Source organism: Malaya genurostris, chromosome 2 (genome assembly GCF_030247185.1).
Source record: "Malaya genurostris strain Urasoe2022 chromosome 2, Malgen_1.1, whole genome shotgun sequence".
Classification (NCBI taxonomy): domain Eukaryota; kingdom Metazoa; phylum Arthropoda; class Insecta; order Diptera; family Culicidae; genus Malaya; species Malaya genurostris.
Window position 1 is genome coordinate 263079560 of NC_080571.1, and position 26258 is coordinate 263105817.

The following is a 26258-nucleotide window of genomic DNA, read 5'->3' on the forward strand; positions in this document are numbered from 1 at the left end:
TGTAATTAATGCATACTTAAGTTAAGCCAATATAACTGCGTGCTAAGATTAGTTTTAAGAGTTCATGTGAGATCACCAAGTTACAATAATAGAATTTTAATCTAACTTTTTACTGAAGTCTATTTTTAATACGAACTGCTCTTATAAGTTCCACCTTTAGAATTTGCTTCCGCTTGATTTCACTTGCTATCCTGTTTTTTGACATATCTCTATTTCATAGGTGTTCAGCTTCGACGAGGGGTTTGAAATAACAGGATCAATTCGCCGAATGCTGCAATTGTTCTAATATCGTAATTGGAATTGATTTAAAATTAGGATAAAGGGCGGGGACGAAGAGGGCACTCGCAACGTTTTTATGGGGGGCGGCAAACCAATCCTTGGGACCTTTTTTGCTCGTCCAAGGCATCTTTCCGGAAATGGAGCTTTTTTTGTTTGTTCACTAGGGGCGGCAAATCTTATTTTGCCCTGGGCGTCGAATTTCCTCGGTATGCAACTGATTGTACTTCTGGAATAAAGATTGATTCTTGTATTCTTGAATAAAGATTGATTCATGAACATCACAACGGAGTTCCCAAGAAAACTTGTTGACTATTAGCTACTAAGCATCAAAGCAATTGCATAGGTGTATCTACCAAACAAGTGTGTGTGGTATTTTCCGTTTACTGAGTGAAAATGAAAGAAAAAATCTAATGCGGCTTCGCCACATCGTTTTGGTTCGTGTGCTGTCCGACATCGATACCGCTCGTTCGGACCTGACTAAAGCAAAGAAACCTAGTTTTAAGTAGACCGAGCAAACGAGGCGGTTACAGGTTTGTATGTGAGAGGCCGCCGCTTCCGACGGCGGGTCGGTGACCAACTTAGCCGGCGTCGCCTCGGCGGCTTTGTGCGATCGTGCATCTCGGCTTCAGCTATGTGGCTACGCCACATCAATTATTCAGAAGACATGATAACACAAAAAATAATAATATGATGTATTCGAAATCACCCTTTCGGTGAAATGACTCTTTCGTTGAAATGACCCTTTCGGCGAAACGATTTTCGGTGAAATGACCTATTAGGCGAAACCACTTTCGGGGAAATGGCATTCGGCGAAACGACTCTCGGCGAAATGACCCGCTCCCTTAATTTTAACTACTTATAGGAAGCAGGGTTGCAAACCAAAATTCACGTAAATATTTGTTTTTAAAAGCTTAAATCACGCCAGTGCGTAGCGTAGCCCTTTTAAATTGTTAATTAAATTCATTCTATGGGTGTCGAAAAGCTCGCGTGCAATAGCATTTTTTTCAATGCCAAATTTTAAATTATTTCTAGCGCTTGACAAAGTGAATCACGCCTTATGAAATATTAGAAGGGTACCTTCCTGATATTTAATATTTATCTATAGGTGATAATAACCCAGGCAGTTTTCGATGGGATTTGCAATCTTCCAGGCACGACGGAGGCGGAGTAAATGTTTCAGTCTATTTCCCTCTCAAATGATCAAATCTCTGTCACCGGGTCCTAGTCGACTTCATGAGTCTTCGTTTGTTGATTTCGAGCTGCACTTATATTGCACGTTTATCGGATATCTGACAATGCGCTGTACGAAATTCGTACTGTTTCTTAACCAGGCACGTTCCGCAGGAACCCATGCCAAAAAGACGCTTAATACCGAGAAAATTATTTTCAACCAGTCGTGATACTTTATGCTTTTTCGTTCAGCTCAGGGGTTTATTTTCATCTGGGTGGTAAACGTGTTCCTGATTGTATTGAGGCTGATATGATTTCCGTTTTCTGGTTAGTCTTACCTTGTCGTCGTACAGAGACAGATGCTACGAATCTCTTCGACTTTTTAATGTGGAACACATTTTTGTTTTCTATATAGCGGTGCAAACTAGAAACTCAAGAAGCAGTAGAAATGTGGTCAGGTTTTGAACAATTACAGCTCAGTCAATTTTGTATCAATTATTAATATTATGTCACCATTTGTTTGGAAATATTTCTACGTATTGATTTGAATGTTCATAGCCATGTATTTTAAATTTTATATCATTGAAATGTTGCAGTGTCCTATTTTGACTGCAAAAAATCGCCGGCATACCGGATTTCCCTGCCATAGTCGACGGTTTTGAAGGAGTAAGCGATATATCAAAGGGAAAGCAGCGCTCTGATTGGTCAATCAAAGCAAGAGCAAAGCTGTTGGAAGCACGCGAATCTACAAATAGAAGCGAAATTATAGCTAACGTTTCAGTCTTATGCGTAGCTTGCTAGAGGTAGGCTGTTGCTACACAGCAAGACAAAAAGTGCCATAAAACGATTTGAAGCTTTTATTGGTATGCTCTGATCTTGTGTATTGCAAGATTGGATGAAATCCCATGTTATGTCGTTTCGCCTGAGAAATTGACAACTACCCCAGGGTAAATTTTGAGTGCTTAAGACTAATTTATAATTTATATAAGATGAACTCGATTGATAATGAGAAATATTTTATCGCTTCAACCGAAATCGCAAAATGGTAGTAATGGTAGAGAAACGCTATGAAAATAACTGCTTGCATACAAAACTTGAACACAAGCTTGGTGAAGAGAAGCTTAAATATCGATATCCGTGTCGCAAGCATGTATAAATATTTAATTGTATACATTTGGGCTATTGGTGTAATTTTGTCGGCTACGAGCAAATACCAATCACGATAGAGTCTATATTCTGGGTTCGCGTGTTCGATGTTGATTCCTAATAAGGATCAATCTAAGCAGACTCGTGTGCATTTGCGGATTCAAAAGTGTGACGATTGATTGGAAATGTCAATCATTGGAAATTTTGGTTGCCTTGTTCCACATCAACGGCTCGAACAACCCCATGGGCTGATCCTTGTAGTTTTTTTTATAATTCTAGGTCCCACTAAATACAATAATTTCCGCCTTTTTGCATGAGTGTCCAAAATAGCAGCCTCAAGCATTTCATGTACGTGGAACTCATTCTAATGACCGACTTCTCTTTTCGAAGATTAGGCCAACACCCTTTTTCATGTTGTATCTTTTATTGTAAGAACATTGAAACGGATTTTCGTCAGTCTCCCATAAGGATACAACACCGTTAACGTTTCCGTCAAGAACATGAAACATATATGCTAATTTAAATGAGTTCAAAAGTATGTATTCTTTTCTGGAACAAATCGTGCTAAGGTGCAAATTGTTGAATAACACAATTTAAATGCACTGTGGAAACCAAACCTTTCATATTTTTCGAGATGGAAAATGTACAGCAATTTTCCTTCCAGTATCCTCTGTTACCTAACGGACGCCCTATAAGTGAAAAAGAAAATGTCCTCGGTTGACCTCACTTCTTTGATGCTTACTGCACCGCATAACCCATTTTGTAGGACTAAAACGTGCTGGCTGTGAACCGTGGGCATGATCTCTGAGACTGCTGGATTTTGGTTTTACTTTATGGGTTTAATTTCCGTGGAAGGCCGTGAGAGTGGACTGTGTGACTTGTCCGTGGGAGGATCCAGAGTGGAAGAGTGGAAAATATCGACAGCTCCAATGGTTTCAATGGTTCGGTTGTTGCAGTTTAAAACTATATCGAATAGATGAAGAGCAAAAAGTAAATGAATCAGAGAACTCCTGCAGCAAAAAGCTTACTTGTTTCATCCGAAGTGTAACTTTAACTTTATTACAAATCCCGAGAAGTTTTCATTTGTTCCGTATACAGTTCCAGTAGGATAAAGTTTAAACACGTGACTTTATTGTACAGAAAAAAGGTAAAAACTGACATGGGGTTTCTATTTATTGAACTTTATTGGATCCAGCTCATCGCTTTTTACCTGAAAACTATTTGGAATGGGGGTATTGTATCCATATTTTCTAGTTGATGGGTCGTATATTAAAAACAGCTCCCGGAGAGATCAAGTGACACTTTCATCCCACGATAACAACTTGTAGGTGGTGGTAACTAACCATCATGAATAACTTTTGAGGATGACATGCAGTGACTGCGGTCGAATGACTAGCCGCACCGCGTATCATCGTCGCACAGAAATTCGAGCATTAATTGGTTTGATTGATGATACTTACCGGACTCAATCTCGCTAGCTAGAGACGCCGAAGCAACAAATAAAATCTAATTTAGGTCAGCGAAACTTTCGCGCGCTGGTCACGATGTGATTGCAGAGATGACATGGATGAAAAAACTTTCAGCTGGTGTCCACCCAGGGTTCCGACGAACCGGCCGGGTAGTGTCTGGAATGACAAGAAAAAAGGGTGACATTTATAAACTTTGTTTTTACAAATTAATGAAACTGGAATCTAAAGGAAACCGGGGGCTGGTGGGTGGTCAGAAAACTGCTCTGTGACGTGTTGGTTTACCAGAGGATTGTGAACATACTGTCGATAGATTAATTAGTGGAACAACTGCATTTTAACAATGTGTACCAATTAGCATTGCTTTTCTAAATTTAATTGACTTTTCTATTTGAGTCGGTGGGTTTGATTAGGCATTATTCCATGAAATATTGTACCAATAGTCATCTCATTAGTAGAGTCACCATGATATTTAATGAAACCGAATACAGTGTATTCGCTTCTGCTTGAAGAAACATTATCGCAGAAAAAACAGTTCTTCAGTTATGCGAAAAATCTGTTATAGCAACGCAAAAACTCGAAGTGAGCTCTCCTATTTGCCATTGTATGGAAACGACAAAAAGACATGAATTCTGATTGCAGATTTTGCATATTTATTGAATATTATTTAGTTCCGATAGAATAAATGAATAAATTATTCTTGAAGAATTGCATATATACTACGTCATAAGTTCTATTCAGCTGAAGAAAATGGTTTTGTTATATGTACATTAAGGTTTATTTGATCTTTGAGAAATGTTTTGTAATTTCATGAAATTTCCGAAATCGAAAAAAAATTTTTTGACAAAATCGACTTACTGGGACTTTAGAAAATTTTGAAATTTTTTCAAAGTCCCAGAAAGTTGATTAAAAAAAAATGTTTTTGTGATGACACTAAATCTCGACGTTTCTAAGATCTTTGCCATAAAAAAAAATTTTCGATTTCGAATATCTTATGCACGATCGAAATTTTCAAACCTTAACCGTCTGGCAGCACCCCTTACCCATATCCGATTTAGCTTAAATTTTGCATTTTTTCGAGGTGCTTAAACTTTTGAGCACTAGCGCTGTACGAAATTATAGATGATCCCTAAATATTGGAACCTTTATGTATATAAAAGCGGTAAAAACAACGTGTTTTGTCGGTTACGTCACTTATACCATCATATCTCCGGAATCAGAAGTCACAGCCATTTGATGTTTGAACTTGATCAATGACCCGACAGTAGCTTTCAAACGAGTTCAAAAAGTCTGGTGGCGTCAAATCAGGTAATCTCGAGGCACAGTTACTCATCCGGAGAACAACGGTCGTAACAAATCGATTGTTAGTCGAGCTGTATGACATGTTGCCCTGTCCTGTTGAAATCAGTAGCCATTCAAACCATTCTCACGAACAATCGGCATCACAATACAATTTATCATGGCTTGATAACGATCGCCATTAACAATTTTTGATGCTTGATCATCGTCTTGGAAAAAATAGGAACCATTTACCATATCCGCACAACGTTTTGGTCGAATAGGGGCTGTTTCTCAATTAATTGAGGGTTTTCAGTGGTATAGAACCGACAATTTTGCTTATTAACGCATCCATTTAACGATTTTACCATTTTTGTTTGATTTTCACAATTGAGAAATTGTTTTAAATGTAAAACTGAACCATTTCAGCGCGTTCTTTCGGTGTGTACTGTTCCATGGTAAAATTGTCTTCAAATGACGTTTCCAACGCGGTATGCCATTCAGTGCTGTAAAACTTCATTCAAATCAATTGAAATCGAATGTGTGCACACACTGACGAGCACTCTACTGCAGTAAACTTCCCACACCCTTCGCTGTCGCACCGAATGGGCATCATCCCGTCCTTCATTCGGATCTCTTTCTACCGAAGCTCAGATTTACCACCGTCAGTTTATCTCTTGAATGAGAGAGCGGCCTTCAAGTGAGGTTCATGTAAACATTCGAGTGGGTTCAAGATAATGGAAGAAAGGTAAGGAGTGTATCGAAAATAAGCTATCCACATACATTTGTGTTGAACGCATGTATTTATGATGGTTTTTTATGCTCAGATCACAGCATGCTGTGCGTTTGGCTGTCAGCTTTCGTTTGTACGGTTAAGGTTCTGGACACATGGCTAATTGAGAAGGGTATTACTATGCGAAAATTGGGGAAGTGGTTTGGAATTCATCATGTCAGTGTTAAAACTATCATTAATAAGCAGGAACGAGTGTCGGAATGATCCAGCGTATCAAGAGGCGAAATCACCCAAAGACCTACAAGAAGCAGAAAATCTCGAAACAAAGTGTAAAACAGAAGAAGCGGGCAGCAACCAGGGTCCGGAAATTGTATTCGCGTCTTTTGCAGTGTCTGCATGCGTTTTGATGGACGATGAGACTTATGTAAAGGAGGATTCTAAAACCCTTCCAGGTCCACAAGCGATGTGAGCGATGCGGACAGGTCAATTCAAGTGGAGAAATTCGGTCGAAAGCTACTGGTGTGGCAAGCAATATGTTCCTGTGGTTTGAAGTCAACCATTTTTTACACTACCGGAACTATAAATGCAGAAATCTATCGATTCGAGTGTCTCCAGAAGAGATTGCTGCCTTTATATAAGAAGTGTAGTGTAAACCTCCACTGTTTTGGCCGGATTTTGCGTCGGCTCACTATGCCAAAACCACTTTCAATTGGCTTGCGGAAAAGGGTATAAATTTCGTTGAGAAAAATATCAATCCACCAAATTGCTCTCAGCTTCGACCCATCGAACGTTACTAGGCAATCGTGAAGAAGGTCTTCAAGATGACTGGTAAGGCAGCTGGGAACATGCAGGAGTTCAAAAAAATTAGGGCTCAATCGTCCAAAAAATGCGACGCAACACTTATCCGGAACTTGATGAAGAGCGTTTAATCAAAAGTTCGAAAATTTGTGAAGGAATAACTTAAATTTCATCCAGTTTTCATTATGCTCAAGTTCAACCTCGTTTTTTTTTTATCAAAATTTGAAAGAAAAATTTGTGGATAGCTTATTTTCGATACACTCCTTGAACCAGTCATAACTAAAATATCAATTACAATTTAAACATACATTAATTGTTCCCTCTTTCTGTTCTCATTTTTAATATTTTGAAACACATCTCAATACACTTCAAAAGTCGAAATTATCAATTTTAATTTGCTGGTGATAATTGAAAACACAAATAAGAACCGCCACCCTCTATTTATCATTATGGTCGGAGTGAGTTTTGGTTATCGAGTTGATGTTTATGTCTATTCATTCGCACTTGCTCACTATCCACAGTGAAGATAATGAAACAGGTAGACTATATGGTTCTACAAACAAAACTTCAAGTGACTAGGTACGGTTAGTTAATTGACGATGAATTCTGGGAGCTTCGGCAACAAAAGTACATGAAATTTTCGAAATCGAAAAAAAAAATTTATGCCAAAAGGCTTAGAACTGCATGAAACGTCGAGATTTAGTGTCATCTCGAAAAAAAAATTTTTAAAATATCGACTTTCTGGGACTTATCAAAAATTTTCTAAGTCCCAGAAAGTCGATTTTTTCAAAAAAAATTTTTTTTTGGGGTAACACTAAATCTCGACGTTTCATGCAATTTTAAGATTTTTGGCATAAAAAAAACTTCGATTTCGGAAACTCCTATGGTACTTTTTCAAGATCGAAAATTTTCAAACTTTAATCGCTGGGTAGCACCCCTTACCCATGTTCGATTTAGCTCAAATTTAGCATGAAGACTTTTTTCGAGGTGCTTAAACTTTTGAACAATAGCGCTTTACGAAATTAGAATTATTCCCAAAATATTGGCACCCTTATATACATTAAAGCGGTAAAAAAACAACGTGTTTTGTCGGTTACGTCACTTATGCCATCATATCTCCTGAACCAAAAGTCACATCCATTTGATCTTTGAACTCGATCAATTGCCAGATAGTAGCTTTCAAACGAGCCCAAGTTTGTTAAAGTCGGTTCAGCCATCTCTGAGAAAATGGAGCGCGTTCAAATATCTTCGAAAAGTGCACACACATACACACAGACATTTTCCTATCTCGTCGAACTGAGTCGAATGGTATATACCACTATAGGTCTCCGAGGCTCCGTTCAAAAGTCGGTTTTCCAGCAATTCTAATACCTTTCTATAGAGAGAGGCAAAAAGTATTTGCCTCGTCGTTGTTTGAGTTTGTTAAGACATGATAAAAATTGGAAATATATTTTAGGACAAATTTAACCTTGTTTTCAATGTTTTCAATCGAATAATATAAGATGAAAATGAAATTTATGGCCACTGACCGTCAGCATATCCCTGCTAATTCATTTCACTTTTGCTGCCATTTTCAAGTGAAGCTCCCGAAATTCATCGTCAGTTGAATAATCGTACCTAGTCATTTGACGTTTTGTTTGCTCAGTTTCGAGTGTCAAGTAGTGCAGCTCCTTCATTGCCTTCGCTCTTGGTAGTAAGCAAGTTCGAACGAATGGAATTATAAATTGAGTAAAGTATTAAAAATGAACACTGAAGGAGGAAACAATTATTTTATGTTATTGATTTATGTCTGATTGATATTTCAGCTATCTGGTTTGTCTTTTATCGATTATCTTGAACCAATTCGAATGTTTACATGAACCTCATTTGAAGGCCGCTCTCACACTATTGAAAGAGATATTTTGTTACTCCAAGAGATCAACTGACGGTGATTATACTGAGCCTCGATTGAAGAGAAACGAGTGATGGACTGAATGCTGCCCGTTCGGGCCATCAGCAAACATTGTGTGCGTCAGAGAGTGAAGTTTACTGCATTAGAGAGATCGTCAAAGTGTTCCACATTCAGTTTCAATTGAATTGAATGAAGTTTTACTGCACTGGTTGCGACCAATTCTGACAAGAGAATGAGAGAGGTTTAGTAAAACGTTACGTCACGGAAATTTTCTTTCGACTACTAAAGTACTTGTATATTATTCGAATTATTGGGTTTTATATGTTGTAAAGTTTACGAAAATCATTCTTGCGTTTGAAAACAAAGGGTGTAGTCGGGTACGTATATAAAAACTGCCCCCTAACAGAAATTAAATTGATATAAGCTGTTCTAAGGGGTTTCAGTAGGAAATGAAATTCCCTAAATTTTAGCCTAAACGACTGCCATATTTGTGGAATATTTTGGACAATATGGAAAACCTTTCCGATTTTTTACGGGTTTTTTCTAAATGTATTTTATGTAAAAAAAAATATGTTCAAAGATTTCGATTTTTTTTTCGCTTTTGCAATTTTGGTACCACTCTAGATTTCACATCAAAAATAAATCATTTATGAGTACATAATGCTGTATTATTTTCAGATTTTTTGCCTTTCTCATATAGAAAGGTTATGCAATCACTGTGAAAACCGACTTTTGAACCGAGGCCCGGAAGGCCGAGTGTCATATACCATTCGACTCAGTTCGTCGAGTACGCAAAATGTCTGTGTGTGTGTATGTGTGTGTGTGTATGTGTGTGTGTGTATGTGTGTGTGTATGTGCGTATGTGTGTATGTAACGTTTTTTTGCACTAACTTTTCTCGGAGATGGCTGAACCGATTTTCACAAACCTAGATTCAAATGAAAGGTCTTGGGGTCCCATACAAAATTCCTGAATATTATTTCGATCCGACTTCCGGTTCGAGAGTTATGGGGTAAAATGGGCAAAAAAAAAAGAAAATATGTGTTTTAACTTTTCTCATAGATGGCGCGACCGATTTTCACAAACTTAGGTTCAAATGAAAGGTCCTGTGGTCCCATGCGTTATTCCTGAATTTCATGCGGATCCGACTTCCGGATCCGGAAATATAGGGTAAAGTGTGTTAAAAATTGTACACCATCACTGAAAATCTTAATCATCACTGAAAACCTTAAAAAATTTTCTAAATCGACCTCAAATCTTCTCCAATTTGATGGTTTTTATCAGTAGACGGTCAAACAAACCGATTTCGGTTATTCTTTTAAGAATCGAAGAAATTTTTTTTTGTCTTTCTCATATAGAAAGGTTATGCAATCACTGTGAAAACCGACGTTTGAACCGAGGCCCGGAGGGCCGAGTGTCATATACCATTCGACTCAGTTCGTCGAGTACGCAAAATGTCTGTGTGTGTGTTTGTGTGTATGTGTATGTGCGTATGTGTGTATGTAACGTTTTTGCCCTAACTTTATGGGGTAAAATGTGCAAAAAAATGAAAATGAAACTTTTCTCATAGATGGCGCGACCGATTTTCCCAAACTTAGATTTAAATGAAAGGTCCTGTGGTCCCATGCGTAATTCCTGAATTTCATCAGGATCCGACTTCCGGATCCGGAAATATAGGGTAAAGTGTGTTAAAAATTTTATACCATCACTGAAAAGAGCGAAAAACCGTAAAAAGTTTTCTAAATGGACCTCAAATCTTTTCCAATTGATAGTTTTTATCAGTAGACGGTCAAACAAATCTATTTCGATTATTCTTTTAAGAATCGAAGCAAAATAATTTTGAAGAATACCACAGTATTATATATGATATTTTGATTGATATGAGAAAGGCATCATTACACCACTAGGTGGATTAAAACAGGTTTTTTTAAATGAGGACGGGTATAATATAAGACTTTTAAAAAATAATCAATCGGAAAACCATGCGTCTCCATCAAATTATCATCAGATGGAGACGCATGGCGTTTAGATCTGAAGTCATACACCACTCGCCTTCAGAACTAAATGTCATGCGTTTTCATCTACAACTTGAGCTCAGGTCTTGGGTATTGAAGTAATTAATAATAATAAAAAAATTTCATTCCTAATGTTGACACGACTTCCCTAGTAATAATGTAGGGAATGCACTAGTGAATATGTGTGTCAGCGGATGGGAAGCAACATTGAGGAAACATGAATCAGAACTAATGCAATGACAAATATTTAGATTTTATTAAACTGAACTGCTAACAAATTTTCCAGTTCGCATTCACATCTCATCCAAGTCAGTCGATAAAACAAAACCGCTTACGTTCGGGACAGAAGAAACCAAGTACAGTATTGTATAGTGAACAATAGAACGACCTCGAAATGAGTGAACCAAACGAACAAAAGCTACCGCTGACACGAAAGAATACAATTGTGGTTGACTTCAGACAGTGCAAAACTCGACCTTCGATACGAGAACTTGAAGGTTTGCTTAAGGAGCAAATGCATCTTGACATTAAACGTGTGCATTTACTTCAATGCAATAAGACGAATAATGTTGTTTACATCCAGTTCTATAAAGAGTTGGATGCAATTCAATTCGCAAAAGACAATAACAATGTGCACTATGTGGAGCACGAAAATATTAAGTACAACATTCCACTTTATACGTAAGATAGTGCTATAGAAGTGCGTGTGCATGATCTTCCCACAAGCTTCATCGATCTTTAAATTCGCAAAATTATGTCCCAATAAAGAGAGATTCTCTCTTTCGAAAAAGAAAAGTGGAAGAATTTTTTCACGATATTCTAAATGGAGTACGTTTGTTACGCATGCGCTTGAAGAGGCCTATATGTTCTTATGTGACTTTCGGTCAGGATACAAGAATTCCGTGCAAATCACTTGTTACCTATGACAATCAGATGGCCACATGTCAATATTGCCAAAAAGCTGTTCACTACGGTAAGCCATGTGATAAACTGGACAAGGAGACAACTACACCAAAGGACAACGGTGCTTCCTTCACACCGTCCCCAAGCAACCCTTTAACGAAACCATCCAACGTAACCCCTATAGAACAAAGTACACCAGCTGCAGTTAACAACTTACCCTCCAATCAACCAGCAACTGCAACCAGTGTACAACAAAGCGCATCTACAGCAAATCTCAACCAGCCCAAGACTACGGTCAACAAGGAAAACGAAAAGAGAACGGAAATCACACACAACACCGACTATGAAGCAATGGATTATGAGATAAGCCGCGGACGAAGTGACCCCCGGTCCTCGTTGGATGGAAATGGAAGTTCCTCTCCCCCTAGAAAAACGAGATCCAATAGCAAAAAAAAATTTTAAGCAACAAAAATGTAAGCCAATCGGCCTCGTAAAGCTCTTACGCATAAAGGCCAGAAAAATAAATTTTATTATAAAAAAAAGTATCATGCCTACTATCTGATATTTCTGTTTGCCTCTCGGTAGTTTCTCGTAGTACTAGCCATGCAATGATTCTGTACGTTAAGAATCGGCTGTGAAGCCTGCTGAAACCACAGGATTTCAGTTTGAGCTGTTAGTAGAATATTGACTACTGCTGAAATCGAAAGGTCCAATTCCACAAAAGATATGTGATGAAAACTTTGCTTGTTTTCTCGGTTGTAACAATGGCATCTAAGCAAGAGTAGCGACCCGTCAAAATTTTGCTTGTGTATCTCGAAAATCCATACTACTCGCACACAAAATTGTAGAACTTTGCGAATCACTGACGTAGAGGGTCTGTTTTTGCTACTGTTTATGGAAAGTCCTCACCGCGACGACCAGTTCTGTGTAAAGCACACAGAGAAATGATCGATTTTCGATCATAGTTTACGGATTCTACTCGCCCTGCTGAACATCGGAACTGATAATTGCCTGACTTCCTCAAAACCGTCGTCGCGGGTACGAGAAAGGCAAGCAAGTGTGATGAAAAAACGATAGTAACTGCGAAAAGCTTCTAGTCAATTAGGCTGTTTCTTCATGCGTTTTCACATGCAGGGTAGTTTAATTGGCAAAACATTTTCTCTGGTCAGGAGCTAGTTATGGGTTCGAGTCCCGTCTCTGCGATAACCTTCTCTCGGTTTTCATGAAATAGTTGTATTCGCATGCCATTTTTACAATCTGTTTGCCTCGTTAGATACTGATCAAATTTGAAACTTGCTCAAGGCGAATCTACGTCTTAACAAGACTACAACAAATCATTAAAGTGTGATGAGTTTTACCATTATCGGCGAAAATTGTAAAAACTAAATTTTTAAGTTATTTATGATTATGTTCTTAGCATTATGTTGTTGCGTTTAGTACAACTCGAGTTATTCACGTTTAAGATCTACCCTTTCTTCCACAAAGCGAGTTTTGGAATGGTTCCCCATAGTAGGACGTATTCACGTCAGTAACTGTTATCGAATGAGAGATAATGTCGATTATTTATTCGGACAATTTACCATTTTGCCCCATCTCCCTAAACTGCACAAACTTTATACAATTAGAATGTTTTCGTTTTCCGTCACATCTCGTATGTAAATAAATTCCTAGCCTATTTTGATTATTCGGATTGTCAATGTGCCTAAAAGGTGCGCTAAACCAGCTTCAAGGTATCTCAAATGCACGGTTTTCATTGTTTGCTGAAGCTGAGATACGATGTTCAAATATTAACATAATCCGTATTAAAATAACAAACCCTGCCTGACCGTTTTGTGGTATACTGACGCGCTAACAATATGCTGAAACGCATAAAATTATGAACCATTCTGTCATAAAGTAGAAATGTGAACAACTTTCTAAAAGCACCCAAGCCTTATGAGCGACTAAATTATGAAGCATGTAAGGATAACGGAATTGAAACGAGTTATTTACATATTTATGTTCATAATCAGAACTATTGGAACGGTGTTCGTAAACGGCAATCAATACTATTCTAGAAGGCAATCCATGCAAATGTGAAACATTCTAATCTATTCAATGAATTCAAATTGTTGTCACTCACCAACACTTCATCGGTCGGGCAAAACCATTTGACAAGATGATGGCTTAGTGGTGCTGCAGCATGGGTATGCTAACCGGTGATGATCTGGATACTGAATTTGCATAACCGCAAGACAAGGGTGGAACCCCTTTTTTATTTTTAAATATCTGTTTTAGGCTAGCCGTCCTTTCCGAGATGCGCTCCACTTCACTAACAAAAGCTAGGGGATAACAAACACACTGAAAGTATTATCATCATCATCATCATTGGTCGTCGTCGAAGTATCATTGAATCATCAACATCATCGCGGAGCACCAATAGACGAGCAGTTGACAGATACACAAGTTATTTCCGGGAGGCACCGGTCGGCAATCGGACCGAGGCGGAAGGGAACGCTTGTTTCCCAGAGGGGACCAGAACAAACATTGACATAGTAATTGTCCACCCACCGTGTGCTACTTTGTGGTCATTTTTCTTCATTATCGTGTACGCTTTCGTCGGAATGCGATCGTGGCCATATTTGCTCGTGCCATTGAAGCTCAGCAGCCAGCACAGAATTGTTTCGTTCGGGGAGGAAAATGAAATGAAGTTTTATGTCACCGTTGCCTCATGTAACATTGAACAGGATCGAAATGGGGGAGACTGCTTCTGGTAGCTTCAGACGTAAACCGGGATTCTAATATCAATTGCATTGCTAGGCGATTCACTGCTGCTTCCGTTGTCTGTCGTTGGGGTCAGATGGGATGATGCTGATCTGTCATCAAGTACTGAGATTTTCTCGGATTTTGAACTGACAGTTGCTATATGGTTGTTATTTATCTGGTTGCAGTGTTCATGATGGCTTTCCTGTTCTACTGTATGTGACAAACCAGTCTTCCCAGGATCAACCGATTCGGGTGGGTTATTGTTGTTGTTGTTAAAACTGCCATTGCTGCTGATGATTGAAGGTTTCGCGCCTGGTGGGCTGACCTCATTCGGCCGTGCCAATTTATGCTTACCAAGACTGTAATTCATATTGATTCTGTCGTTCCGATTGGTGCTGTCCGTAAACGTCAACGCTGGATATGATGATGATAATGATGATGGATTGGAGGATGGAGAGCTTGGTGGTGTCGGTAATCCTAGGGTGGGGGTGTAAGATGAACTCGCGGTTACGGCATAGGGGCTAGATGAGCAATCTCGTCCACCTCGGTAGCCATGTCATACCCTTTCGGTTCCATTGGACTGTTGAGCTTGTTGTTGCTGCTGCTGTTGTTGTTGTTGTTGTTGTTGTTGCTGCTGCTGACCGATGTGCACAGTTGATGGATAGCTGGATATAGAATAAGGAGGAACGGAAAATAAACATCACATTTAAGTGGTAGGGATTAGTGGAAATCACGTTGATTGGCAAAAGGAAATTCCTCATTGCGGTAGCCACTCAGCATATTATTATCGTTAGCGGAATCACATCAATCAATTAAAGGGTGAATAGATTCGACTGCGAAGTTATTTTGTGTCTTTATGTGATCAGTCATAAATCTGTATCCTGTTTTCTATGTCGTGAGTTATATGAATTAATGATATGGTCTGTATAATAATTCACTATCACCAATATTTTGATTACCAAATCAAAATAAACATTACTGGTTTCTTAAAACTATTGTAGACCTATTATCTAAGTCTTACTTAACCCATCAACCAGTTCTTTTGCCACCTGTTTGGCTGCTTAAACTTCCTCTCGTCACTTGCAGTTTTACCTTAAGTAACCTTTCTCATATGATCGTACTACATTTTGGTTTAATTTGAAAAGTGACAGCTTGGTGAGGTGGGTATGTAAAGACAATAGACCTCTTCCCCGTACAGTAACATTTTCCGGAGACAATTCCTTTGAACAATGTAGACTAATTCAATCCGCGACTGATGATTGCTTGCCAATCTAACACAGGGGCTGAAAAGTTCACATAGATAGCGCTAATTTGATTGCAGTCACCTTTTTTCAGTTAACACTTATCTTTAAAGGATAGCTGTTAAAATTTAATGACCTCCAGGGATGCAAACTGCCTCCCCTTTTTTTTATTGTAGTCTGTTAACCCACATTTACATTTTCTATTATTCGTACTGTAACACATGGATCAATAAGTCCCGAGACTAAAGCAGAGATGGCGCTCGTAGTAAACCAGTAACCACGTCTTTCTAGAGTACTAACCTTTGCTTGAAACGGGTCAAAATTTTAAGTCGATCCGACCAGAAACAGCTGAGTTATCGAGGTTGGAGTAAAGTCGTTTTGTAGTTTGTTTAAAAAATGGAAAAAACCGAGTTTCGTGTTTTGATAAAACATTGTTTCTTAATGGGTAAAAACACCTTGCAAGCGAAATAATGGATTGAAAAATGTTATCCGGACTCTTGTCCATCAAAAGCAACGATTTGTCGGTGGTTCGCCGAGTTCAAACGTGGTCGTACCGACACAAATGACGCGGAACGCTCGGGTAAACCTGTGGAAGCCGTTACACCGGAAAATGTGAGTGAAGTGACAAAAATTATAATGAAAGATCGTAAAGTGAAGCTCCGTGAGATTGCTGAGATGACACAGATATCATATGAAAGTGTATTTAGTATCCTTCATGAAAAATTGAGCATGAAAAAGGTTTTTTCCAATGCACCCTGCCACAAGTCGATGAAAACAATGGCGAAATTGAACTAATTGGGCTTTGATCTGCTTCCCAACGCCCCATACTCGCCAGATTTAGCCCCCAGTGACTATTGTCTCTTTGCTGATCTTAAAAAAATGATCCAGGGAAAAAGGTTTGGCTCAAATGAGGAGGTCATCGCTGAAACTGAAGCTTATTTTGAAGCGAAAGATAAATTTTGGTATTGAAAAATTGGAAAAACGTTGGAACCATTGTATCACCCTAAAAGGTGATTATGTTGATGAATAAAAAAATTTTGCAAAAAAAATGTTGTTTCCATTGTTAGTCTATCAGTTCCGCTGCTGCATCCAAACTAAAATTCTATTACAGTAGGCATGCGAAGTAGTATCGCGTTAAAAACTAATACCGAAATCACCGCCGTTTGAAGTAGGTAGAAATTCTATCTTTCTAAATTTTACTGTCTCCTTGTTCGCGCTACTGTAGCACAAAAAATGTAGCTCGCTACGGTAGAAAAATGTACTTTGTCGTTGTAGAAAAATGTACATTAGTGCGATAGAAAAATGTACTTTACCGCGGTAGTTAACAGTGGTATCGAAGAACAGTAAACGCAGCACATTGCCTAATATTCTTCGCTATTTTAAAGATCAATTGCGCTTATTCAGAATGTTTATAAAGTAGTATTGCTAATATCATTTATTTAATCCCGGTTTTAAGCTTTTGATCGTTGCCAGGAGGTATTAATGGTTGGTTCTGTCAGAGGGTATTAATGAAGTATTTTTCTCGAACCAAACATGTTTTGAAGTAATTATATATGTTTTTCAAATAAAGAAATTTTAGTTCGCACAGTGACTGTGTGATTAGTTCAATAAATTATTTATGTTTTCTGGACTTGTTAATTGATGGACAAGTAAACTCAATTCGACTTTACTGGTTCCGGAAAGTAGTGGGCGAAAGATATTTTTGAAATGGTTTGATCGATTCTCAATAGCGGCCCTTACACGAGCATTAAAAATGTCATTTTAAATGATGACTAAGTAATGATGTATTTCAAATTTGTTAGAAATCTTGTCATTACTGCACCATTACACGTTCATTAAAATGATAGTATTTTTTAGTAATGACATTTTTAATGACTCGTGTAAGGGCCGCTAATAACTTCGCATAAAATTGAAAGACTAGTTCCAAAATTACATATTTATACGTGTAAAATAATTCAAATCGTGATATTAACAAAATAATAAAATCAATTAGTATTTCGATCGAAATAAATGAAAAACTCATTCGGAATGGAAATACTCGGAACTCTGCCTGTTAGAAGGTATTGTTATTTTAGGAACAAATTAACGGTGTAATGAGTGCGGTTCACAAAATACATATAATCAATAATTTCACACAGTACGAAAGAAACAAATTATAATAGTAACTTTAACCGCCATAGTTAGATTCTTTATACTCTATTTGTACTACCGTCAATCATATGTATTAAAAAAAAGTTTTGCTATCCCCGTCAGCTGATTGTTCATTTATATTATTTTTCCAAAGGTGTCGCATTAGAAAGAGAAAAGAAGATGCTTCGCAAATCGCGTTCTGTCTGACAGCAACCTAAGGATCACCTGAAAAGTGTTGACTTATGACCACTACGGTTTTTTACACTTTTCATTCTGTTACGCACTAAACACAGAATTGAGTCAAAAATCGGTTATATCAAGAAACAAATGCATCTAGTGTTATAAAATATCTAGTATATTTACATACCTAGAGCCACTTCAGTAAACTCGAAGAAAATTAAAACTCTGATACACAAAGAATTTCAACTGCACTGACTCTGTTAAACGAAAACCTTTATGATAATTGTTAGGTTAGGTTAGGCAGAACTAACACCCACGCTATATCTGTGAAACGAAGGAATGGCGAATTAGCCCACAGTGCGAAGTTTGAGCCACCCTCCTCTAATAAGAAAAAATCGGTAAAATATTGCTGACTTTCGAACACCTCAACAATAAGATCAGTAAAAAATATCATTTACCGATCGATCGGTAGAGCTGAGCTGAGACTCATTTCTTCATAATTTTATACTGAATTATTTATCACTCCATACTGAAGTTTGGGAACATTTACATAAAAATTGTAAATACACGAGATTGGTAAGCTGTATTTTGGTATTTTGGTCTGTTTGGATTAAAACCTGGTAAAATATCATCTTTGGTCCAACAAAATCGAGTTATTTAAGTGTGCTCGAAAAAACATTAGGCTTACTGCCCAAAACATGGAAAATATTCAGATATCGAAGACTATATCGTTCTGAGGTCGTTATTAGCTTTTCAATTTCAGTAAATTTCAGTAAATCCGAAATATTTGAATGTTATTTTGTGGTCAGTCGTTCTTTTGAAGAAGAATCAATACCTGCTAGATTAATCAGATCGTTTTCTTTTGTTTAGTGGTTAAGATATGTGCAAAAATATTAATTATTATTTAGATAACTCGTTCTGCTCACACCTTTGTAGGGGTATGAGGTGGGACCATCATCATCATCAAATTATGTAATTATCCGAAATTTAATTTGTGCTGATGATGATCGCTAGAAAGCATCCTAAGTATATTACTAAAACAAAGGTTTACCATTTGTATTTTTATCCTCATGTTTACCGGAATCAATAAAAAATCAACGCACCTTTTATAGATTTAACGATGAATTATTCTTTTGCTTTTGATTTACTGAAAAAAAATTTTTTGACGAAAAATGATTTCCACTTCCAGTCACTAAAATTCTAAACGTAGCGAAATACTTTACGATTTCTTTAAACTCGACATTTGATGTAATCCCAAAAAAAATTCTCGACTTTGGGAATTTGAGACCGCGTAGAAAAAAAATATCCGCGTAGGAAAAAAAAACGCTAAATCGAAAAAAAAATTTTTTTCAAGCCAAATGTCTTAAAAATGCTTGAATGGCCAGATCTGTTGTACACCCAAACCTCCGTTTACGTAAACTTTTTTTACGTTACCTCTTTTTTCGAACCAAATCCCAAATAACGTAAACTTTTTTTACGAACCTACTTCGTAAAAAGAGGTTTTTGCATACAATGAAAATCGTTTCCGGCTCATTTATATTCCATGGAAATTACTACACTATGGGTATTTTCGGAACGGGTTTGATGAGTACATGTTGGAAAACGATGTTTGAGGTGATTCTGATTTCCAAGATGGCGACTTCCGGTTTATTGCTATATCTTAAAAACCCTTACAACATGGGTGTTTTTGGAACGAATTTTATGAGCAAATGTCGCAAAATTTCCTCATAACCCCTACAATAACGGGTTTGATGAGGAGATATCGGGAGCGATGTTTAAGGTGGTTCTGAGTTCTGCTTTAGTTCCAAATATGTAGAATTTTACTGTATTTGGGGCACTTGTTCAGCATTTTCAGCAGTCTTGATAATCTGATTTGACTGGTATTTTAGTTTTTTTTTTACTAAATCCGGCTATGATTTAGATCTGCCGCAGATATTATACTACTGATTCAAAAATGTAAATGCCTACTCAGGAAAACCGTTCCGGGAATATGCATATTGTGAAGATATTCGTAAGGGTTTCCAAGGAATATTCTTGGAATTCAGAACCACCTCAAACATCGTTTTCCAACATGTACTCATCAAACCCGTTCCAAAAATACCCATATTCTGATGGTTTGTAGCGATGAACCGGAAGTCGCCACCTTGGAAATTGATGCGACCTAGAACATCCTTTTCCTGCAAATACTAATAATTTTTGTTCCATAGTTATCCAGTATATTATACATATCTAATAATATACATACATACACAGAAAGAAATAATGAAATTTACACGAGATGTAAATCAATAGTAACATGGAATAGACATGGGTTGAATCGAAATTTTGATTGAAAACCTTCATCGATGCAAAACTAAATTGAATTGCATTGAATTTTCAATGAAAATAACTGTATCTTTCAATTAACGCTTATTTTGCGATTAAATTGTATTGAAACGTGCAGAAGTGTAAAGTAATTTTATGTTTAATTACCTGCTCCAAATATGTGCATGAAAATAGATGTAAATTCACAAAATATTTTTATCTATGTAGGGAAAACTTTTTTTAAGTTGAAAATTCCAAACAACGTAAACTTTTTTTACGTCATAATTCGATTTACGAAGTCTCGATTATTACGTAAATGTAGGTTTGGGTGTAATCTTAAAAAAAATCTTTCAAAAAATCGACTTTGGAATTTTTTTATGTCAAATGTCATAGAAAAACATAAAAAGTTTTTATTTTAAATCGAAAGTTTTCTAAGTGTCTAAGTGTTTCACGCATTTCGAACACAAAACAATAAAACCGCGTAACATGAAAAATTTTTTGATGCCAAAAGTCTTAGAATTGCATGAAACGTCGAGATTTAGTGTCATCTCGAGAAATTTTTTTTTTGAAAAAATCGACTTATTGGGATTTAGAGAAAATATCAAAAGTCCCAGAAATTTGACTTAAAAAATTTTTTTCTTAGATGACACTAAATCTCGGTTTATGCAGTTTTAAGAGTTTGGTTTTATGCAGTTTTAAGAGTTTCGGCATCAAAAAAAAATTTCGATTTTGGAAATATCATGTGCTTTTTCAAGATTGAATATTTTCAAACCTTAACCGCCGGGCAGCATCCCTTACGCATGTCCGATTTAGCTCAAATTTTGCATGAGGACATTTTTCGAGGTGCTTAAACTTCTGAGCACTAACGCTTTACGAAATTAGAAGTGATCCCAAAATATTGGCATCTTTATATATAGAAGAGCGGTAAAAATCAACGTGTTTTGTCGATTACGTCACTTATACCATGATATCTCCGGAATCAAAAGTCACAGCCATTTGATCTTTGAACTTGATCAATGGCCCGACAGTAGCTTTGAAACGAGCATAAGTTTGTTAAAATCGGTTCAGCCATCTCTGAGAAAATTGAGCGCGTTCAATTATCTTCAAAAAGTGCACAGTGGGTTTCCGATGCTCCGTTCGAAAGTCGGTTTTTCCAGCAATTCTAATACCTTTCTATAGAGAAAGACAAAAACGTTAGTTTGCTGACTTCAAACGTTGTAGTAGCGACATCGATAACGCCGAACACAGTGGACGTCCAAATGAGGCGGTAACACAAGAAAACATTTAAAAAATTCACAAAATCGTATTGAATGATCGAAAGCTCTGTTAGGAGTAGGTGCCGCGTTTGCTCACTGTTGATCAAAAACGAGAACGTGTTTGGCCATGGTTAGACGTAACAAACCAGAAATTTTGCGTCGATATATGACAATAGATGAAACATGGATTCATCACTTCACTCCGGAATCAAAACGATCGTCATCTGAGTAGACAGCAACTGGTGAACCTCGTTTAAAGCGCCCGAAAGCACAACAATCGGCTGGAAAGGTTATGGCCTCGGCATTTTGGGGTGAGCGTGGTGTAATATTTATCGACTATCTTGCGAAAAGGAAATACCAAGAACAGCGTTATTGGAGTGTTTGAAGGCTGAAATTGCTATGAAACGGCCACGTATGGCAAAGAAAAAAAAACGTTTCATTGAGACAACGCACCGTCACAAATCAATCAAAACAATGGCAAAACTACATGAATTGAACTTCGAATTGCTCCCACATCCATCGTATTCACCAGATTTGGCTCCCAGCGACTACTGACTGTTCGCAGACTTGAAAGAAATGCACGCCGGAAAATTTTTTGCGCGAATGAAGCGGTTATCGCTGAAACTGAGGCCTATTTTGAGGCAAAAGATAAATCGTTCTACAAAACTGGTATTGAAATGTTAGAGCGGCGCTGGAATGATTTCGTTGCTTTTGATGGAGATTACGTTGATGAATAAAGTTAATTTTGAACTAAACGGATCGTGTTCTATTTTTTAGGTTTTGTAACTTTTAAAGTATGACTTCGTCTATATTTTGGAACAAATTCAAAACACAAAAAATTTGGCCTATTTTGACCAGATTTTCAATATCATTACATCTATTGATTGGAAATATTTATACACTTCGATAAAACTAGGGCTATTGTACCAATTGTCATCTCATTAGTAGAGTCGCAATATTATTTTACGGATTACTCGACTTTTAATCAACGAATTGTGATAAATCCGAATGCAGTGTCTTTGCTTCGGCTCTAAGAAACAATACTGCAGAAAAAAAATTAATTCTAGAAGCTAGTGCACCTGTTTCCATCTCACCCTTAAGGTCAATTTATCGACTGCTATCTCTGATCGGTCTCACTCTTACTAATGGTTTTAGTATATGATATGACTACTGGAGATGAGATGACGTTTTGAGCCGTTACCCTATATAGTTCTGATAATTGTTGCTCGAAAATGCAATTAATAGCGAACAATGTCCGGCAATCCGCGTAGAAAAACCCGCAAAACTAAAAAACATTTTTTTTTTATGCCGAGTATCTTAAAAATGCATAGAACGTCCAAAACTGGTATAATACAAAACAATTTTTTTTAAAAGTTCGATTTTAAAAACATAGAAAAATTTTGACATTCACGAAATCGAACTATTTTTTATGCCAAATGTTTTAGAAATGCATTGAAAATGTCGAGATCTGGTGTAATCTAAAAAAAAATATTTTGAAAAAAAGTGCCAGGAGTTGACTTAAAGAAAAATTCGGGGTAACACCAGATCTCGACGTTTCATGCATTTTTAAGAACAAACAAGAAAGCCGCGTAATTCCGGAAATCTGCGTAAAAAAACACGTGACTTCGGAAATCCGTGTAAAAAAATCAACACGTAAAAAAGGACCTCAGTTACCGAGTGCCAATCGATCAGCTCAACGAACTGAACAAATGTGTAAAATTGAGAGGCGCATTTTAAAGAGATAGCAAGACCGATTTCGACCAAACTAGTTCCAAATGAAGGGTCTCCCTGAAAGTATGCACGCTATTGCTTTTGTTTTTATATTTTTTGAGATATGCAAATTTTTAATTAAGGAAATCGTAGTTTTTTGATAATATCTATTGCAATCAACCTTGAATACTAAATATGTTTTTCAATTTAGATATCATATCGTAATACAAATCAAACAAGCCATAGATTTTAAGAATCCGTTAATTATTAATGGAGATATCAATATATTTGTGTAGGAGATTTTTCCGCCATATCCCGCCATACACCCAAACCTCTGTTTACGAAAAAATTTTCAAATCGCTTTATTTAGGGCACTGTTTATTGTTTAAAAATATGACGAGTTTCGACAAATTAAAGTACAATGCTGTAAATTGATTTTTGCTTGATTTGAATCATTCACTGTTCTTTTTTTTTTTTTTTATTCAATATTATAGTATAATTTTAAGGCACACTGCTTAAGCTCTAAGATGCCAAGGGTATTTACTAATCTTAATTACGACTAACTTAAAACTAGAAAAGTATCATTATGTAATGTAGCGGTAGCGGATTCTCGAGAAGCTATCGGTAGTGGCCGGTGAATTGAATATCGCATGAGGGTCTTCCATATGCCGTTGGCGAAGATCCATGTTGGCCGCATCCTTCGGTCCGCGTGGGTCCGCGGGAAACACCCCCAGGCTACGAAGGCCCGGCGGGTGGCCCGCATGCTGGTTTTCGACTGGGGCGGCCTTCCGTGGACGATGATGGTGATGTTACGGAAGAGAATGAAAAAAAAAGTAAATATTGTGGAAACGGGGTAAAAAGGGGATGTGGGAACAAAATGTTTGAAAACGATAAAGATCTAATTAGTTGCCATCGAGATGGTGAAGAGATAGGGAAGGGGTAACGAAAAAGTTAGTGACAAAAAAAGATCTTGTTAGTTCCAATGAAGATGGTGGACAGGGACGGGGATCGAGAGAATCGGGCGGATGTTAGTGTCGAACCTGTAGGTGGAGTTTATACTTTCTGAGCGAGGGATAACACATTACACTTGTATATCAATGTGTTTAAGGTACTGGTATATGAGAAGCATATATAAACTATCCCGACTCGCCAACACATCCCGAACCGGAACCTCAGGCGGTCTACCTCGGGCCCTAAGGGATTCCAGTAGCTTCGACCTGGCGTCACGATACTCTACGCACGACCACACGACATGCTCGATGTCCTGATAACCGTCGCCACAGGTGCAGAGACCGCTCTCCGCAAGCCCAACACGCCGAAGATGTGCGTTGAAGGTGTAGTGATTTGACATGAGCCGCGACATAACACGAATGAAATCGCGACTCACGTTCATCCCCCTGAACCAAGGTTTCGTCGATACCCTAGGGATAATGGAATGTAGCCATCGTCCCAGTTCGCCATTGCTCCATGAAGTTTGCCAACTTTCGAGAGTTTTCTGACGAGAGATACTGAAAAATTCATTGAAGCAGATTGGTCTTTCATAAATATCACCTTCTAATGCGCCCACCTTAGCCAATGAGTCTGCCTTTTCATTGCCTGGAATGGAACAATGCGAAGGGACCCAGACTAACGATATTAAATAAGACCGTTCAGATAAAGTTCGCAAGTGTTCCCGTATTTTCCCCAGGAAATATGGGGGATACTTTCCTGGCTTCATTGCCCGGAGAGCTTCTATTGAGCTTAGACTGTCCGTCACAATGAAGTAATGGTCTTTGGGCAAGGTTTCAATGATCTCAAGGGTGTACTGAATAGCAGCTAATTCTGCGACGTAAACTGAAGCCGGATCATTGAGTTTGTGAGAAGCGGTGATGTTTTGATTGAAGATGCCGAAGCCTGTGGACCTGTTGATGTTTGAACCGTCAGTGTAAAACACCTTTTCACAGTTGACTGTTCTAAATTTATTATAAAAAATATTTGGGGCCACTTGAGGGCGCACATGATCCGGGATTCCACGAATTTCTTCTCTCATGGATGTGTCGAAAAACACAGTAGAATCAGAAGTATCCAAGAAATGAGCACGATTGGAAACAAACGAAGAAGGATTAATATTCTGAGCCATGTAATCAAAATACAAGGACATAAAACGGGTTTGAGAATTGAGCTCGACAAGCCTTTCGAAATTTTCAATCACCATCGGATTCAGGATGTCGCATCGGATTAGCAATCGATATGAGAGATCCCAGAATCGATTTTTCAACGGTAAGACGCCCGCCAGTACTTCAAGACTCATCGTATGAGTCGACTGCATGCAACCTAAGGCAATACGCAAACAACGATACTGAATTCTTTCCAGCTTGATGAAATGAGTGTTCGCCGCGGATCGGAAGCAAAAGCATCCGTATTCCATCACGGACAATATCGTTGTTTGGTATAACCTGATCAGGTCTCCTGGGTGGGCACCCCACCATGATCCGGTTATTGTACGAAGAAAATTGATTCTCTGTTGGCATTTTTGTTTCAGATACCTAATGTGACATCCCCAGGTGCCTTTGGAGTCGAACCAGACCCCGAGATATTTAAATGTGAAGACCTGAGCTATGGTTTCACCCCCTAGTTGAAGCTGTAATTGTGCTGGTTCTCGCTTCCTTGAAAATACAACCAGCTCAGTTTTCTCCGTAGAGAACTCGATACCCATTTGAAGAGCCCATGTCGACAAGTTGTCGAGGGTATCTTGCAATGGTCCTTGGAGATCGGCAGCTTTGGGTCCTATAATAGACACAACGCTGTCGTCGGCAAGTTGTCTTAGCGTGCAAGATGTGTTGATACATTCATCAATGTTGTTCACGTAAAAGTTGTATAAAAGGGGGCTTAAGCATGAGCCCTGAGGAAGACCCATGTAACTGAATCGTATTGTCGACAAATCACCATGCGCGAAATACATGTATTTCTCGGACAACAGATTATACAAAAAGTTATTCAAAATTGGTGAAAGACCATGCTGATGCAACTTCTCAG

General features: G+C 37.9%; 1 protein-coding gene across 4 annotated transcripts in view; it reads right to left on the minus strand.

Moving 5' to 3' along the window:
* LOC131429780 (probable G-protein coupled receptor CG31760) overlaps positions 1-26258 on the minus strand; it is a 228585-nt gene that overhangs the window by 38673 nt on the left and 163654 nt on the right. For 3 of the 4 annotated variants that reach the window (XM_058594124.1, XM_058594123.1, XM_058594121.1), the window contains exon 11: positions 4056-4220. In XM_058594124.1, the coding sequence (XP_058450107.1) occupies positions 4175-4220 (46 nt within the window). In that variant the 3' untranslated portion in view covers positions 4056-4174. Of the gene's footprint in view, positions 1-4055; positions 4221-13799; positions 15088-26258 lie in introns of those variants that run through there. The other variant, XM_058594120.1, reaches the window with a different exon arrangement.